Source organism: Myotis yumanensis, unplaced genomic scaffold (assembly GCF_028538775.1).
Source record: "Myotis yumanensis isolate MYYU_CA2020_CCGP unplaced genomic scaffold, mMyoYum1.0.hap1 SCAF_6, whole genome shotgun sequence".
Lineage (NCBI taxonomy): Eukaryota > Metazoa > Chordata > Mammalia > Chiroptera > Vespertilionidae > Myotis > Myotis yumanensis.
This window is the reverse complement of record NW_027223757.1, coordinates 34499884-34516190: the sequence shown is the minus strand read 5'-3', so window position 1 is coordinate 34516190 and position 16307 is coordinate 34499884. Positions and strand designations below refer to the sequence as shown.

At 38.8% G+C, this 16307-nt stretch overlaps 1 protein-coding gene and 1 long non-coding RNA gene across 2 annotated transcripts; one reads left to right on the top strand and one right to left on the bottom strand.

The window, feature by feature from the left end:
* Positions 1 to 511: 511 nt before the first annotated feature.
* Positions 512 to 16028, top strand: LOC139013084 (uncharacterized). Its single transcript, XR_011471929.1, has 3 exons — positions 512 to 595; positions 1429 to 1470; positions 15891 to 16028. It is a non-coding gene; the product is annotated as an uncharacterized lncRNA (long non-coding RNA).
* On the bottom strand, positions 9180 to 9401 carry LOC139013081 (ATP synthase subunit ATP5MPL, mitochondrial). Its single transcript, XM_070419285.1, has one exon. The coding sequence runs from the start codon at positions 9399 to 9401 to the stop codon at positions 9219 to 9221; it is 183 nt and encodes a 60-aa protein (XP_070275386.1). The 3' UTR covers positions 9180 to 9218.
* Positions 16029 to 16307: the final 279 nt, after the last annotated feature.

The window sequence follows — 16307 nt, the reverse complement described above, 5'->3', positions numbered from 1 at the left end:
TATATTACAAAGTTGAAAATAAATTGCCTGGTATATGAAAAACTAATATCTATTTTTTGTTGTTCAGTGTTTAAATCAGAAAGTTGTACCTCTCAAACTTGAGAAATTGGGAATTTTTAGATAACTACATCCCTCCTTTTTGAATATGACATGCCATATTATTTGTTTTTATAGTAATCTAATTGCAGTGACTACATCTTACATCACCTATTCTCATACTCCCTGTAGAATGGTGGATTAAGGGGGGCAATGGTTGGCTAATAGGGATAAAGAATGCAGGACAGTGAATATGCTGGTTGGATGGATGGCATTTACAGAGGAAAAACATATTTTCCAGCTATTAATACCAAGGATTAACCATACTTGATACATCCTCGCTCTTCACAGCCTGGCAAAGGGCTTCAGCAGCGGAGCGCTGAATCATTTTTATCTCCCTGTTGCCATGGGATTTTATTGCCCTGGAGACCCTTCTACCAGAGTCTGCAGCACCAACAATAACGTCACTCACACTGTGAACTCTCCCAGGGCAGGAGCTGAGATGGCCCACACCTGACCCCTTTTCAAAATCAGAAAGTGTCATTTCTACAGTAGTCATGTGAGTTTTTTCTTTTCCTTGAGTAAGCTATTTAGTGTGATCATTTCTGCTCTTAACCTAACGCCGTTAAGGGGTGTGTGTGTGTGTGTGTGTGTTTTGAGTATAACTGACTTTGAATGTATCAATCAATATGATAAATGAATTATTGCATTGACCTACCTCTTCTCTGAGCATACAAGATTTACATGATTAAATCAAGGGCTCTGCCATTCTGTCCTGTGCTGAAAAAACCTAAAAACGAAAAGAAAAAAAGCATAAAATATTCAACATAATGAATCACCAGTTAATACTGAAAATACATATTTAAAATGCATAAAATATATGTATTTTTTAGGGTTTGGAGTAAATTTATCTATCCTGGTAAAATTTCCATGAGATAGCATACATCTGTTTATATTTTATTATTACTCAGAAACCAGGTTGAAATTTAGCTTTTACTTTCAACGAAAACATTTTTTCTTAGCAAATTAACACTATCATAAGACCAATGAGGTAATGCTTAGACTTCTTAAAAATATGTAATTTTTCAAACATGCTAGAACAATTTAGAATCATTGATTTGTACTAAAATAATTTATCTGCCTGGTAAAATTTTATCTATTGTTCACTAAAGATTCTTCTACAATAATTCATTAACTTAATTGAAAACTTGTGGTACATAAAAGTCATTCAGCAGCATTTTTATAATGCATATTATATAGTAATTCATTCAAGAATTAGTTAAAAATGGAGGAGAATATAAGGCTTAAGTAGCAATATTTTGTTTTTCCAAATTTTTGATCAAAGAATAATTTTATAAAAATTTACCATTTTTATTTAATTAACATTTATAGAATATCTGTGATGTGCAGAGGACATTAGCTTCTGTGAGACTGGTAAGTACCTATCCAATTTTCAATCTCTATTTTTATTGAATAGAAGAACAATGCTTTCTATTGGGTATGGGCATGGCAGTGTGCCAAGCTGAGAAACTACATTTTCCAGCTTCCTTTTTTAGATAACGATGACCACATAACTGGCCAGTAGCATGTAGCAGAAGTTGTAGGGTGAGCTAACTTGCCTAGATGTTAACCCTCCCATCTTTCTTGGCTTGTTACCTGGAACAGGAATGTGAAGGTTGAAGTGCCAGGATTAGTAGCCAGCATTCAAAAGTCCAGAGCAGAACAGGAGAGGACCCTGGGACAGTGGTGACTGTATTAGTTAGGTTTCTCCAGAGAAACAGAACCAATCTATACTGGAGGAAGCCATGGCAGGTGGGGGCCGAGGCCGAGGCAGCAGAGGCCCCTGGCCCCCACAGGCCAAGGCAGAGGCAGCTGACACTGCCACAGCAGGGGCCCAGGCAGCCGCCATGGCGGTGGGAGATGAGCCTCTTGCACAAATTTTGTACATCGGGCCTCTAGAAAGATATATATATGTAATTGGTTCATGTAATTATGAAGTTCCACAATCTACATTCAGCAAGCTGGAAATTCAGGAGAGCTGATGTTTCAGTTTGAGTCTAAAAATGGGAAAAAATGATGTCTCAATTTGAAGGCAGTTGGATAAGAGGTATTTTGTTATAGTTAGCATTTCTGCTCTATTCAGGCCTTCAACTAATTGCATGAGGCCCACCCACACTAGGAAGGGCAATCTGCTTTATTCAATTTACTGATTAATTTGTTAATCACATGCAGAAATACTCTCAGAGACACACCCAAAATAATGTTTGATCAAATCTCTGGGCACCTTGATACATAAAACTAACTATCATGATAACTTTGGGTCATCACATAACTACCCTGGACATTGCGCCTTCAGACTTCTTTTATGTGAAAGAAGAATAAATCTCTTCCTTTCTTTTTTTTTTATTGTCTAAAATTTACATATGTTTCCTTTTTCCCGCTTGACCACTCCCCCCCAGCTATTCCCACCCCGAGCAAGCCCCCACTGCCCCAGTGTCCTTATCCATTGGTTATGCTAATAAGCATGCATACAAGTCCTTTGGTTGCTCTCTAATCCCCTCCCCCTCCCGCCATTTGTCTCTGGATCTATTCTTATTCATCAAATTATGTTGATCATTATATCCCACATATGAGTGAGATCATGTGATATTTATCTTTCTCCGACTGGCTTATTTCACTTAGCATAATGCTCTCCAGTTCCATCCATGCTATTGCAAATGGTAAAAGTTCCTTCTTTTTTTATAGTGGCACTTAGAGGCCTGGTGCACAAAATTCATGCACAGGGGTGGGGGTCGCTCAGCCCAGCCTGCACCCTCTCTAATCCAGGAACCCTTGGGGGATGTCTGACTGCCTCTCGCAATCTGGGACCACTGGCTCCTGACCGCTCACCTGCTGCCTGCCTGATCACCCCTAACTCCTCTGCCTGCCTACCTGATTGCCCCTAACCACCTCTGCCTTGGCCCCACACCAGGGACCCAGGATTACCTCCTCGGGCTTGCTGCAGGCACCCAGGACCCAGGCCGCTTCACCTGGGCCAGCCGTAGCCACAGGGGACCATGAGTGGGCAGCTTCACTCAGGCCGCAGGCACAGCCACTGGCACCTGGGACTGTGGGGCAGGTGCTTCTCCTGGGCCGGTTTTGTCAGGAAGGATGTCCAGAAGGTCGTCTGGAAGACTTCCAGTCTAATTAGCATATTACCCTTTTATTAGTATAGAATTCCATTGTGTAGAAGTACCACAGTTTTTTAATCAACTCATCTGCTGATGGGCACTTAGGCTGTTTCCAAATATTAGCTATATTAAATCGTGCTGCTATGAACATAGGGGTGCATATATCCTTTCTGATTGGTGTTTCTGGTTTCTTGGGATATAGTTCCAGAAGTGGGATCACTGGGTCAAATGGGAGTTCCAATTTTAACTTTTTAGGAAACCCCATACTGTCTTCCACAGTGGCTGCACCAGCAGTGCAGGAGGATTCCTTTTTCTCCACATCCTTGTCAGTACTTGTTTATTGATTTGTTGATAATAGCCATTCTGACAGGTGTGAGATGGTATCTCATTGTTGTTTTGATTTGCATCTCTTGGATGATTAGTGACTTTGAGCATGTTTTCATATGTCTCTGGGCCTTCTTTATGTCCTCTTTCAAAAAGTATCTATTTAGGTCCGTTGCCCATGTTTTGATTGGGTTGTTTATCTTACTTTTGTTAAGTTGTATGAGTTCCCTGTAAATGTTGGAGATTAAACCCTTATCGGAGATAACATTAGCAAATATGTTCTCCCATGCAGTGGGCTTTCTTGTTGTATTGTTGATGGTTTCTTTTGCTGTGCAGAAGCTTTTTATTTTGACGTAGTCCCATTTGTTTATTATCTCCTTAGTCTCCATTGCCCTAGAGCTGTGTCTGTAAAGATATTGCTACAACATATTTTTGCTATTTTGCTGCCTATGGAGTCTTCTAGGGTTTTTATAGTTTCCCTTCTTACATTTAAGTCCTTTAGTCATTTTGAGTTTGTTTTTGTGTATGGTGTAAGTTGGTGATCTAGTTTCATTTTTTTTTTTGCATGTATCTGACCAAATTTCCCAGCACCATTTATTGAAGAGACTGTCTTGACTCTATTGTAAGCTCTTGTCTCCTTTGTCAAATATGAATTGAGCATAATGTCTTGGGTCCATTTATGGGTTCTCTGTTCTGTTTCATTGGTGTAAATGTCTGTTCTTATGCTAGTACCAGGAAGTTTTGAGAACCATGGCATGGTAATATAGCTTGATATCTGGTATTGTCATCCCTCAGGATTTCTGTGGCTATTCGGAGTCTGTTTTTTATTCCAGATGAATTTTTGTAGAGTTTGTTCTAAGTTTTTGAAGTATGCCATTGGTATTTTAATGGGGATTGCATTGAATCTGTAGATTGCTTTGGGTAGTATGGACAATTTAATGATGTTGATTCTACCAATCCATGAACATGGTATATTCTTCCATCTATTTATGTCTTCCTCTATCAATTTTTTCAATGTCCTATAGCTCTCCGAGTATAGGTCTTTTACCTCCTTAGTTAAGTTTATTCCCAGGTATCTTAATTTTTTTTGGTGCAATGGTAAATGAGATTGTGTTTTTTTTCATTTCTCTTCATTGGTGTATAAAAAGTCCATAGATTTCTGGATGTTAATTTTGTATACTGCTATTGCCGAATTCATTTCTTAAGTCTAGTAGTTTTTTTGATGGAGTCTTTGGGGTTTTCTATGTATAGTAACATGTCATCTGCGACTAAAGACAGTTTTACTTCTTCTTTTCCAATTTGGATGCCTTTTATTTCTTCTTCTTGCCTGATAGCTATGGCTAGCACTTCCAGTACTATATTGAATAAGAGTGGTGCAAGTGGGTACCCCTGTCTTGTTCCTGTCCTCAGGGGAAATGAGTTTAGTTTTTTCCCATTGAATATGATGTTGGCTGTAGGTTTGTCATATAAGGCTTTTATTATGTTGAGTTATAATCCCTCTATTCTCACTTTGCTGAGAGTTTTCATCAAGAAAGGATGTTGAATTTTGTCAAATGACTTTTCTTTATGGATTGATACAATTATGTGATTTTTGTCTCTCAATCTGTTTATGTGATGTATCACATTTATTGATTTGTGGATATTATACCATCCTTGCATCCCTGGGAATAAATCCCATTTGGTCATGGTGTATGATATTTCTAATGTAATGCTGAATCCTATTTGCTAGAATTTTGTTGAGGATTTCATCATCTATGTTCATCAAGGACATTGGCTTGTAGTTCTCTTTTTTTGTGGTGTCTTTATCTGGTTTTGGAAATAGGGTAATGCTGGCTTCATAGAAAAAGCTTGGAAGTGTTGCTTCCTCTTGAATATTTTGTAGGAGGATAAGTTTTAGTTCTTTTTGAATGCTTGGTAGACCTCCCCTGTAAAGCCGTCCGGACCAGGGCTTTTGTTTGCTGGAAGATTTTGATCACTGTTTCAATTTCTTCAGTAGTTATCGGCCTAGTCATATTTTTTTATTCTTCCTGATTGAGTTTTGGGAGCTTGTATTTTTCTAAGAATATGTCCATTTCGTCTAGGTTGTCCATTTTGTTGGAATAGAGTTGTTCATAGTATTTTTTCATAATCCTTCGTATTTCTATGGGATCGGTTGTTACTTCACTCCTTTCATTTCTGAGTTTGTTTATTTGGGTCCTCTCTCTTTGCTTCTTGGTGAGCCTGGCTAGAGGTTCATCAATCTTGTTTATCCTTTCAAAGAACCAGCTCTTGGTTTTGTTCATCTTTTGTATTATTTTTTTTTTTTTGGTCTCTGTGTCATTATTTCCACTCTGATCTTTATTATTTCCTTCCTTCTGCTTATACTGGGCTTTTCTTGTTGCTCACTTTCTAACTCTTTGAGTTGTAGGGTTAGATAATTTATTATCATTTTTTCTTGTTATTTGAGGTAGGCCTGTAGAGCTATGAACTTCCTTCTCAAGACTGATTTTACTGTGTCCCATAGATTTTGGATTGTTGTGTTTTCATTGTCGTTTGTTGCCATGATGCTTTTAATTTCTTCTTTGATCTCTCTAGTAACCCAATCATTGTTTAATAGGATGCTATTTAGCCTCCAGGTGTTTGATTTTTTTTTCATTGTTTTTATTGTAGTTGATTACTAATTTTATGCCATTGTGATCTGAGAAGATGTTTGATATGATTTATGTCTTCTTGAATTTGAATAGACTTTGCCTGTATCCCAATATGTGGTCTATCTTTGAAAATGACCCATGTGCACTTGAGAAGAATGTATATTCTGTGGCTTTGGGGTGGAATGTTCTGAAGATGTAATTAATTCCATCTGATCTAGTGAGTTATTAGGATTGATGTTTCTTTGCTGATTTTTTGTTTAGAGGATTTATCCAGTGGTGTTAGTGGGGTATTAAAGTCCCCTACTATGATTGTATTGTTGTTCATCTCTCCCTTGATATCCTCCAGAGTATTTTTTATGTATTTGGGTGCTCCTGTATTGGGTGCATATATATTTACCAGAGTTATATCTTCTTATTGAATTGCTCCCTTTAGTATTATGAAGTGGCCTTCGTTATCTCTTGTTATGGCCTTCATTTTGAGGTTTAATTTATCAGATATAAGTATTGCTACCCCAACTTTTTTTTTCACTTCCATTCGCCTGAAAAACCTTTTTCCATCCCTTCACCATCAGTCTGTGTGATTCCTTTGTTCTGAGGTGGGTCTGCTATAGACAGCAGATACATGAGTCATGTTTTCTTATCCACTCAGCTACCCTATGTCTTTTTATTGGGGCATTTAATCTATTTACATTTAAAGTTATTATTGATAGGTACTTGCTTGTCACCACTTTTATTCTTTATGCCTATGTTCCTTCTTCCCTTCTAATTTCTTCTTTTACAGCAGTCTCTTTAACCTCTCTTGCATTGCTGATTTCATGGTAATAAACTCCCTTAGTCCTTTTTTGTCTGTGAAGCTCCTGATTTCATCCTCAACTTTGATTGATAGCCTTGCTGGGTACAATATTTTTGGATTCAGACCCTTGCTTTGCAAGACTTTATATATTTCATTCCATTCCCTTCTGGCCTGATGTGTTTCTGTTGAGAAATCAGTTGATAGTCTGATGGAAGATCCCTTGTAGGTAACTTTCTGTCTCTCTCTCTAGCAGCCTTTAAGATTCTTATTTTGGCCGAAGCCGGTTTGGCTCAGTGGATAGAGCATCAGCCTGCGGACTGAAGGGTCCCGGGTTCAATTCTGGTTGGGGGCGTGTACCTGGGTTTCGGACACATCCCCAGTGGGAGATGTGCAGGAGGCAGCTGATCGATGTTTCTCTCTCATTGATGTTTCTAACTCTCTATCTCTCTCCCTTCTTCTCTGTAAAAAATCAATAAAATATATTTTTTTAAAAAGATTCTTATTTTGTTGTTGGTGTTTGCCAATTTAATTATAATGTGTCTTGGTGTCTGTCTTTTGGGGTTCATCTTGTTTGGGTCTCTGTGAGCTTCTTGGACTTGTGGGAGTTTTTTCTTCCTTATATCAGGGAAGTTTTCTGTGATTATTTCTTCAAACAGGTTTTCTATTCCTTGCTCAGGTTCCTCTCCTTCTGGGACTCCTATTATATGGGTGTTGTTTTGTTTTGTGTTGTCCCAAAGTTCCCTTAGGCTCCTCTCCTGTTTATTAAGGTTTGTTTTTTTTTCCAGTTGCTGCTCTGCTTGGGTATTTTTCCTACCTTGTATTCTAGCTCACTGATGCAGTCCTCCTCTTCTTCTACTCTACTGTTGATGCTTTCTATTGAGTTCTTCATAGCAGCGATGTCATTTTTCATTTCTTTTTGGTTCTTCTTCATTTTCTATTGGTTCTTACACATATTGTTGAATTTGTCTTCCATCTTTTTCAGCATCCTTATGACACTGCTCTGAATTCTTTCTCTGACAAATTGCTTGCCTCCATTTTGTTTAGTTCCTTTTCCAGGTGATTCCTACTTTTCTTTAGTATGAGGGCTGTTTCTTTGTCTCCCCATGTTCATTCCTCCCAGGGTGTCTGGTTATGTACCTCTCTCTCTCCTGCGTTGACTCTCTCTAGGCGATCTCTGACCTTTCCATCCATGGATTGCCTCACCATGTGTGTTTAATTTGCCAATTCTGGGTGGATGTTGTTCAATTCAGCTGTTCCTTTTATCTACTCTGTGAGAAGGCACAGGACCCATCTGTGTATTCAGTGCCACTTTGTCTCCCCCTGGACAAACTTTTTAGGTGCCCGCAGCCAGAGAGGCTGGAGTCTCGTGCTTGTGGATTCACAGCTGAGGCAGCTGGTCCCTGGGCAATGTGATTGTAGGGTCCCAGGAGGTATCTGAGATCTCCCTGGTTGAAGGTAAGGCTGGGCTTCCAATCACAGCCACTCTCCCCTTCAAGATGGCATAGTCTCTGCAGCAGGCCAGCTGCTCCACGAGAGATTTCAGCAGTAGTAGAAGCTGCCTGGCCAGGGGAGCCTGGTCTACCAGTCCCCAATAGTCTTGTGAAATATAGCTGTCCCTCACTCACAAATACAGACACTCCCCACATGTCCATGCACTCTCCTTTCGCTCTCTCACTCACACAGTATCTTGCAGCCTGCCGTCCTGTCAGCCACCATCTTGGATCTCCCAATCTCTCCCTTTTTTAATCCACTGTTTTCCAGGTCTCTTACAGCCAAATGTCATTTCTAACTGACATAGTGACTATGAACACATTTGAATATCTGGATTTCCCAGAAATATTTTGGAATTTCAAACATCATTTTCACACGATAAATGCAGCAAATATGTTCTAATGTTGGTATCTGAAATCGGGACATAAAATCTTTACTAAACCAATTTATATGACTATAAATTATAAATGTAACCATATTAAAATTTATAAATATTTTTTCTTATTGAAAATAATATGCTATTTTTCTTTCTCTTATTTACTTTTTATACATCTCACCTGGCTAATTCAGGTTTATCTTTGTGAATTCAGTTTATGTGCCAACCCTTCCAGGGAGTCTTATTACTCTCTTCCACTAATTCTTTTTTTTTTTTTTTTTTTTTTTTGGTGTCTACAGGTAGTTTATTCATGCCAGCAAGGGCACGGCACTTCTAGATACTTTCCCTCGTCCCCATCTAATAGCCAATGCTCCCCCGCTGTGCACTCGGCTCAGCTGCTAGTGATGACCATGAGCCAGCGCAGGACTTGAACCTTTCAGAGCTTTAGATCTTTTATCCGCACTGCGGATCTTGTAGATGATGAGGCTCACCAGCCCCATGCCCACCCAGATCTCCTGGTAAACCTGGGTGTAGTAGGGCTTCATGGGAACCCACACATTTCTCACGAGGCTCTGAAACATCTCACTGCAGGACCAACGGCTCAGGCAACCCCGACCTGCACAGCCAGCTACTCGGGAAGGTCACCGAACTAATTCTTAAATGAATTATTTTTAACTAATTCTTAAATGAATTACTATATGATATGCATTCCTTCTTTATCATATATGCATATACTAGCCTATCTCTGATCCTTTTTAGTATATTTCTTTTTTTTTTTTTACCTGTTCTTATTCACCATATCAATCTCTATATCCTCAGAACATAGCATAATGCCTAAAATATTTTTGTGGAATAAAGGATGATAACCAGTATCCATTTAACATAATTTCACATCAACCAGATTTCTCTTCCCATTTTAAACATGGCCTGATGTTTATAGTCTCTGAACACTCAAAGATGAGATTCCATTATGGGCCCTTGCACTTTTGTATCCACCAGTTAAATTGTAAACTTATAAAAATTGGGTATCTTGTTTCCAAAACTGTGTAAGTCTATGGTACTTATTATTTGCTGCAACTATATAATGCAACTATTAAATAAATGAAATGGGAATACAAAAAAATGTTTCAATAAAAACTATTTTATAGGATTACAATAAGGAGAATTGTTAAAATAATCATTGCAAAAAAATGTGGGCTGGGCACTTGTGCATGAATTGGACAAGGGGATAAAAATTATAAATATACAGAGGAATCCTCCACTCACATGACTTTAGGTTCTTGTTCAACTGTAGAGAAACCAAAACTGGAAAAGATAAATAATGCCTTATGGGCATGCACACAGATGAATTGGAATTATAAACAGTGTAATCTATACTCAAAAATAAAATGCCACTTATCAAAAGCTTGACACAAGAATGTACCTGTATATATTTACATTTAAATACAATTAAAAGAATTTGTGCATCATTTTTATGATTCCCTCTTTCTACCAACTTTTCATTTTATCAACCTATTATGAGATCAGATAAGAGGTCTTCTGTAAGGCAGTCATGTAAAGATGGTTACTAGTACCAAATAAGCTGCACATTCAAATTTGGGAACACAGCTACAGATGAAATATTCTCTAAGAATTTATTTAAAATAACTGAACTTGTTTTTTTAGATTATTAAAATTAGAGGCACTACAGTAAAGATTATTTCAAGATAGGGGCTGAGCATTTACATGTACATCCATCTTTTTTTTTTTTTTTAAAGAAACAAGTCCACAACAATAGTGACAAACAGAAAGAATGCCACTAGCTCCTGGGAAATTTTGAAGAATTTCTAAAATATAGGAAGCAGATGGAGTCAGAAAGTCTGAGAAACAAAATCAGAGAAAACAACACAGATGAGAAAATTACTGTTAAAGCAAATTCACACATAATGAAAGCTCAGAGTCAATAAACAAGTGGACCTTAGGAAATAATCAGAGTAATTGAAGTACCATATTCTGAATAACTAGAACAGTTTGATCCCGCTTATGCCATTTATACAAAGCAACAGGCAGTAACTACGATTCCTCCAAAATGTCCTTTCATTTAACTCCCTCCTAAGAAAATAAAGATTCTTAAAATAGTGAGTGATCTTCCAGGACAGGATTCTTAGCATTGTGATGGGAGTAAAGAGAGAAACAGAGTAAAGTCTAAAGAAACTTGACCCCTCCTCCTGCCAATAAGGAAACCAATGAAAGAAACAAGGAGACCAGTAGACTTCAGTTTTCCATGTGAAAGTCATATATACAAGATTTTCTCAGTTTGTATTTTTGGCATAAAAACTCCCAGAATAAATATTGGGCTTTTAGAAGTAGAGCTGTACTCCAATTAATTTGACTAGAATGAATAGGGTGCTCCCACACTCTGAAGGAACCTTCATAATCTGGCAGATAACATACCCATCCTCCCACACAGTTTCCAGAGAAGGCTACTTTAATCAGAAAATATATTTACAAACAATTAAACATTGATTATCACTTGAAAATATAAGCAATCAATATTCACTGAAGATTTGAGAAAAAACATCACTACCATATTCAACAAATAAAAGAACATCCAAGGTAACCAAGTTAAAAGAATAACAGAAGACAGCTATGCATATAGAGGTACAACGAATATTCTCAAAGAGGTTTTGGTCAATATCACATCCATAAAACAATAACAGGATTCTATGAAAAAGAAACAATTAGATATCTTAGAAAAATGAAAACAACTCAATAGATGTGCTGAGGAATACATTGAATATAGCAGAGAATTAAATATATAAGCTGGAATATCTCCCTGGTGGACACTCTTGGAATGTAGAGTGAAAGGACAAATAGATACAGCACATGTAAAAAATGTTGAGAAATCTTTAGAATAAGCATATGCATTATACCTGGTTTAGTTTGATCATTATATCCACCTCATAAAGTAGACTGAATTATTGCTGCTCATTTTGCAGATGGAAGAACAGAAACTTAGATGCAGTCAAATGGAGCAAGCCAGTAGCACTACCCAGTCTAGGACTTGGGTCTCTCAAGTCACAGGCCAAGTTCTTCCTCTCCTGGGCTCAATATGTGGAAGATTGTTGAGATGGGAAGGACACACCTGTTTTAATACATTATAATGCTGAGGAGATCCAGGTAGAGAGCATGAACATGGCTGTACTTCAGGCAAAGTCAAGCAGAATGAAGACTCATAAAAAGCTATTGGATTTGGTAACTAATAAATCTTAAGAAAGGTTTTATCATGTCTGTGGTTCTCAGAAGTCTATAGTATTAGATAATCACCTTGGTAACTAATGAACCTGCAGAATTCTGGGCCTCATCTTCAGAAATTACAGTTCAGATAGTGTGAGTGGCTCCAGAATCTCCATTTTTAACAGGCACCCAGGTAATTCAAAAGCAGGTTTAAAACTTGGAGGACAGAATGGAGATTATAGAGAAATAAAGTAGCTACAATTCCCAGGTCAGAGAATGAGAATAGAAAGTCAGCTCTGGAGATCTACAGAAGGTTCTTTTCAAATCTTCAGCTAAGAACTAGTCAGTAAATGCTGTGTGGAAACTACTCCAGGCTGGGGAAAGAATCACCAAAGGCGTTGGAGCAATTTCTAGAGATCACACAAGACCATAAATAGTTCATCTTCCCACCAGTGAGAGTGGAGGATTTTCATAAGACATAGGGCATTGAATAGAGTACTCAGTAGTGGAGCGAAATTAGCTCTAGTTCAAATGGCATTCTTTCCCATCTAACAAAGTAAAAAGCAAGCTTTTATTGGATCAAAATATTTCTAAATAACTTAGCTGCATCACAAAACTGAGCTCAAGAATACTTAAAGAAAATTATTTACTCAAACAGAAAACTTCATAATATCTGCATTGAATAAAAAATTCTCAGACATGCAAAGAAACAGGCCTGTAATGAGGAGAAAAAATCATTAATGGAAATAGACTCAGAAGTTACACAGATGATACAATTAGTAAAAAAGGACATAAAAATAGTTATTTTAACTATATTCCATATATTCAAAAAAGCAGAGGAAAGCACGAGCATGCTAAAAGAGACCTGGAATCTATATATATAAAAGCCTAAGAGACTGTTACAACTGAACAACTGGAATGACTGGAACGACTGGTCAACTAGTTGCTATGATGCGCACTGACCACAGGGGGCAGACACTCAATGGAGAAGCTGCTCCCTGGTGGTCATTGCGTGCCCACAGCCAACCTCCCAAAGCCAGCCAACCTCCCCTAGTCCCTAATCCCCACCAGCAAACCTCCCATGGTCCCTCCCCCTGTCTGGTAGGCCCTGGCAGCTGACAGGCCCCAACTGGTGGCTGGCAGGCCCCTAGGTCTCAGCCGGCAGCCAGAAGAGCCTGGCTGGCCTGGCTCCAATCTGGACTGAGGGAGATGGCCCCGATAGGCCCTGATCGCTGGCCAGGCCTCAGGACCCCACCTGTGCATGAATTTCGTGCACCGGGCCTCGAGTATATAATAAAAGACAAATAGAATTCTGGAGATAAAAAGTACAATGTCCAAGGGACAGTATTTACAATGGATTGATCATTGTAAAAAAAAACACACATATTAGTGGACTTAAATACCTAGCAATACAAACTATCAAAAAAATGAAATATGGAGAGAAAGAAGACTGAAAAAAAATAGAGCATCAGGAAACTGTGGACCAACTCTGAGCATATATATGTAATTGTATCCCAGGGTGGATACAGAAATATATTTGAAGAATTAATGTACAAAATTTTTCCAAATTTGATTAAAACAAGCAACCCACAGATCCAAAAGCTCAAAGAACTTAAGCACAAAAAAACCCTGAAGAAAATTACACCAAGGCCTAACATATTTAAATTGTTTATAACCTTAATAAAGAGAAAAATCTTGAAAGCAGCCAAAGAAAAAAGTCACATTGCATACAAAGGAACAAGGATGAGAATGACAGTAGGTGTCTCATTAGAAACAATGCAAACTAAAAGATAGTGGAGTAGCTACTTTAAAGATCTGGAAAAAAAGTAATAGGAAGGATACAACCTTTCTTATTCTTGTGTCAGAACCCAGAATAAATGCCCAGAACATAGTCTGGGTACTTTATTCTCTGATGAATCAGTGAATATGTAGGCTCTTGTTCCTCCAATCAATGATTGTCTTAAAGGGTATAATTGTGTTTTTACAAATGAAACAATCAGAATTGGGAACAAAATTGTAAATTTGAGCAGTCTATCACCTGATACAATTCTGCAGTGCTATTTTTATATGTGAAAAGCCATCTTTTAAGAAAAAAAAGGTTTTGCCCTGGCCAATGTTCTCAGTGGTTAGAGCATCAGCCTAAGCAATGAGGGGTCTCAGGTTTGATTCCCAGTCAAAGGCACATACCTGGGTTGCTGGTCCGCTCCCTACCCTCTGTCAGGTGAATGCAGGAGGCAAAAGAGTTCTGCTACAATAGATGCTAATTATTATTGAGTCAAATGCATCCTTTCATTGAGGGGCAGGTGGGAGGCTCAGTCACATCGATGTTTCTCTCTCTCTTTCTTTCTCTCTCCCCCCTTCCATACCTTCCCCTCTAAGAAGCAATGGAAAAAAATATCCTCAGGGTAGGATTAACAAACAAAAAAACACATTAGGTTTTAATCCAAGAAGAAAGAAAGTAGAATGATATATTGAAGCAAGATAATATAACATTCTCTTAAATTCTTCTCCAAAAAATGGGGTAGTTAATGTCAAGGGAAAGTTCCCAAGTCCACTCTGGCATTCAGCTAAATGTAGTTGTTCTTCACCTACAGCTGGGTGAATTTCTTTTCATTTCCTCTCTGTTCCTCATTCTCCTCACTGGGCCTGTCCTACCATTCAAGTCACCAGAAAGCAGATGGATGTCCATGGAAGCAGATCCCCTGAGGGCTCCATGGTGTCCAAAGTTGTTGTTAACTTGTCTCGAAGTACAGATGGCAGGGTGTAAACTCTCACCAGAGGCTCAGCGGCCCAGCAGTAGAGTTCAAGCCCCGATTAATAAATCACATGCCTTTTCTCAATATTCTGTGCCTGGGTACTAGGTGGCATTTGTCATTCACCTGAGTCCTGAACATCTCGTTATGGAGCTGCTGAAATTTCTAATGACACTTCCTGATGAACAGCCCGTACACAACACTTGGGGCTTCTTGGGTACATGGACATCTGTGCAAATAATTCTAAACTTGCTCCTGGTTGAATCGCCCTGACAATGACAGAGCCTCCCACCTGCCCCTCCATGAAAGGATGCATTTGACTCAATAATAATTAGCATCTATTACAGCAGAGCTCTTTTCAAGGACGGAGCCTGCCTTCCCAGGCTGCAGGTGCAGAATTATCCCCATGACCTTTTGCCTCATGATCGGTCATCTAGGAGGGGAGTGGGAGCCATCAGGAGGGAATCACAGGCCTGTTTATCTTCCCTAAGAATCATTGTCTGGCCTCTGCTATTCATGTCAGCAGTGGCATTTTCTTCTTGGGAAACTCAGAAGACAGGCCTAGATGCCTCATCTGCATGCTTGTTTAATGGGCACCTGGCTTTCTGTTCTGGGTTTCTTGATGCTCATTGGAAAAGAAAGAAAATCCACTTTATTACAAGGAACAAAAACATAAAGGAAACAACCCAGGTGGCAAGGATGTCAGAAATAAGATGCCAGACAAGAGTCCTGTGTTTTCTGGTATGCTTGGGGAGAACTACCTGAAAATAGTCCAAAACCAACCCCCTCTTCATGCTTTCATTAATGCAGGTACTAAAGATGATGCAGGGGAGCTTGCCTTTTCTCTCATTTGCTTTAGGTTCTTGCTTTAATATTCATAATGAAAGACAGAACATTCAGAAAACAACTGTGAGCTGCTATGCCTATGAGGGGCTGATCTTAGGATTCTATAGGATCGGATGCTTTTCTGGTACTGCCATTCTTGTTGACTAACGGAACTCCCACTTACAATTTTCTCGGTTTGCCCAATCCCTCCTGATGCTTATAAATCCATTTCGTACCTTAGGTTACAGTGATCTGAGTCCTGTCTTCCCTCCCTAGAAGCGAGTGGAGGGCAGAATCGGGTCTGAACCATCTTTGCCTCACCCATAGCCCTTCGGGTGTTTCTGAAAGTGCCTGGCAGCTACAGCAGAAGACGAAGCACTTAGCAGCCAGGACAAGTACCAGTCAGCTGGAGCCTGCTAGGTAAGATTCAACTGTGAAAGTTTTCCAATTTTCCAACTGTGAACAGGGATCTACCTCATTTCCTACAGGACAGTATTTGAAAGCCACCTTCTCAGTGACTCTCATCATCACAAATTTCAACACCCCTCCCTGAATTTATAGTGCCCCTTCCATTTTATTTGTCTATATTAGACACTTATCACTGTCTAAAATATACTTAGTCCACTTAGTTATGCTGAAGAGTGTCCATTATCCTATTAGACTACAAGTGCCATGATGGTTTCCCTGTTCTAT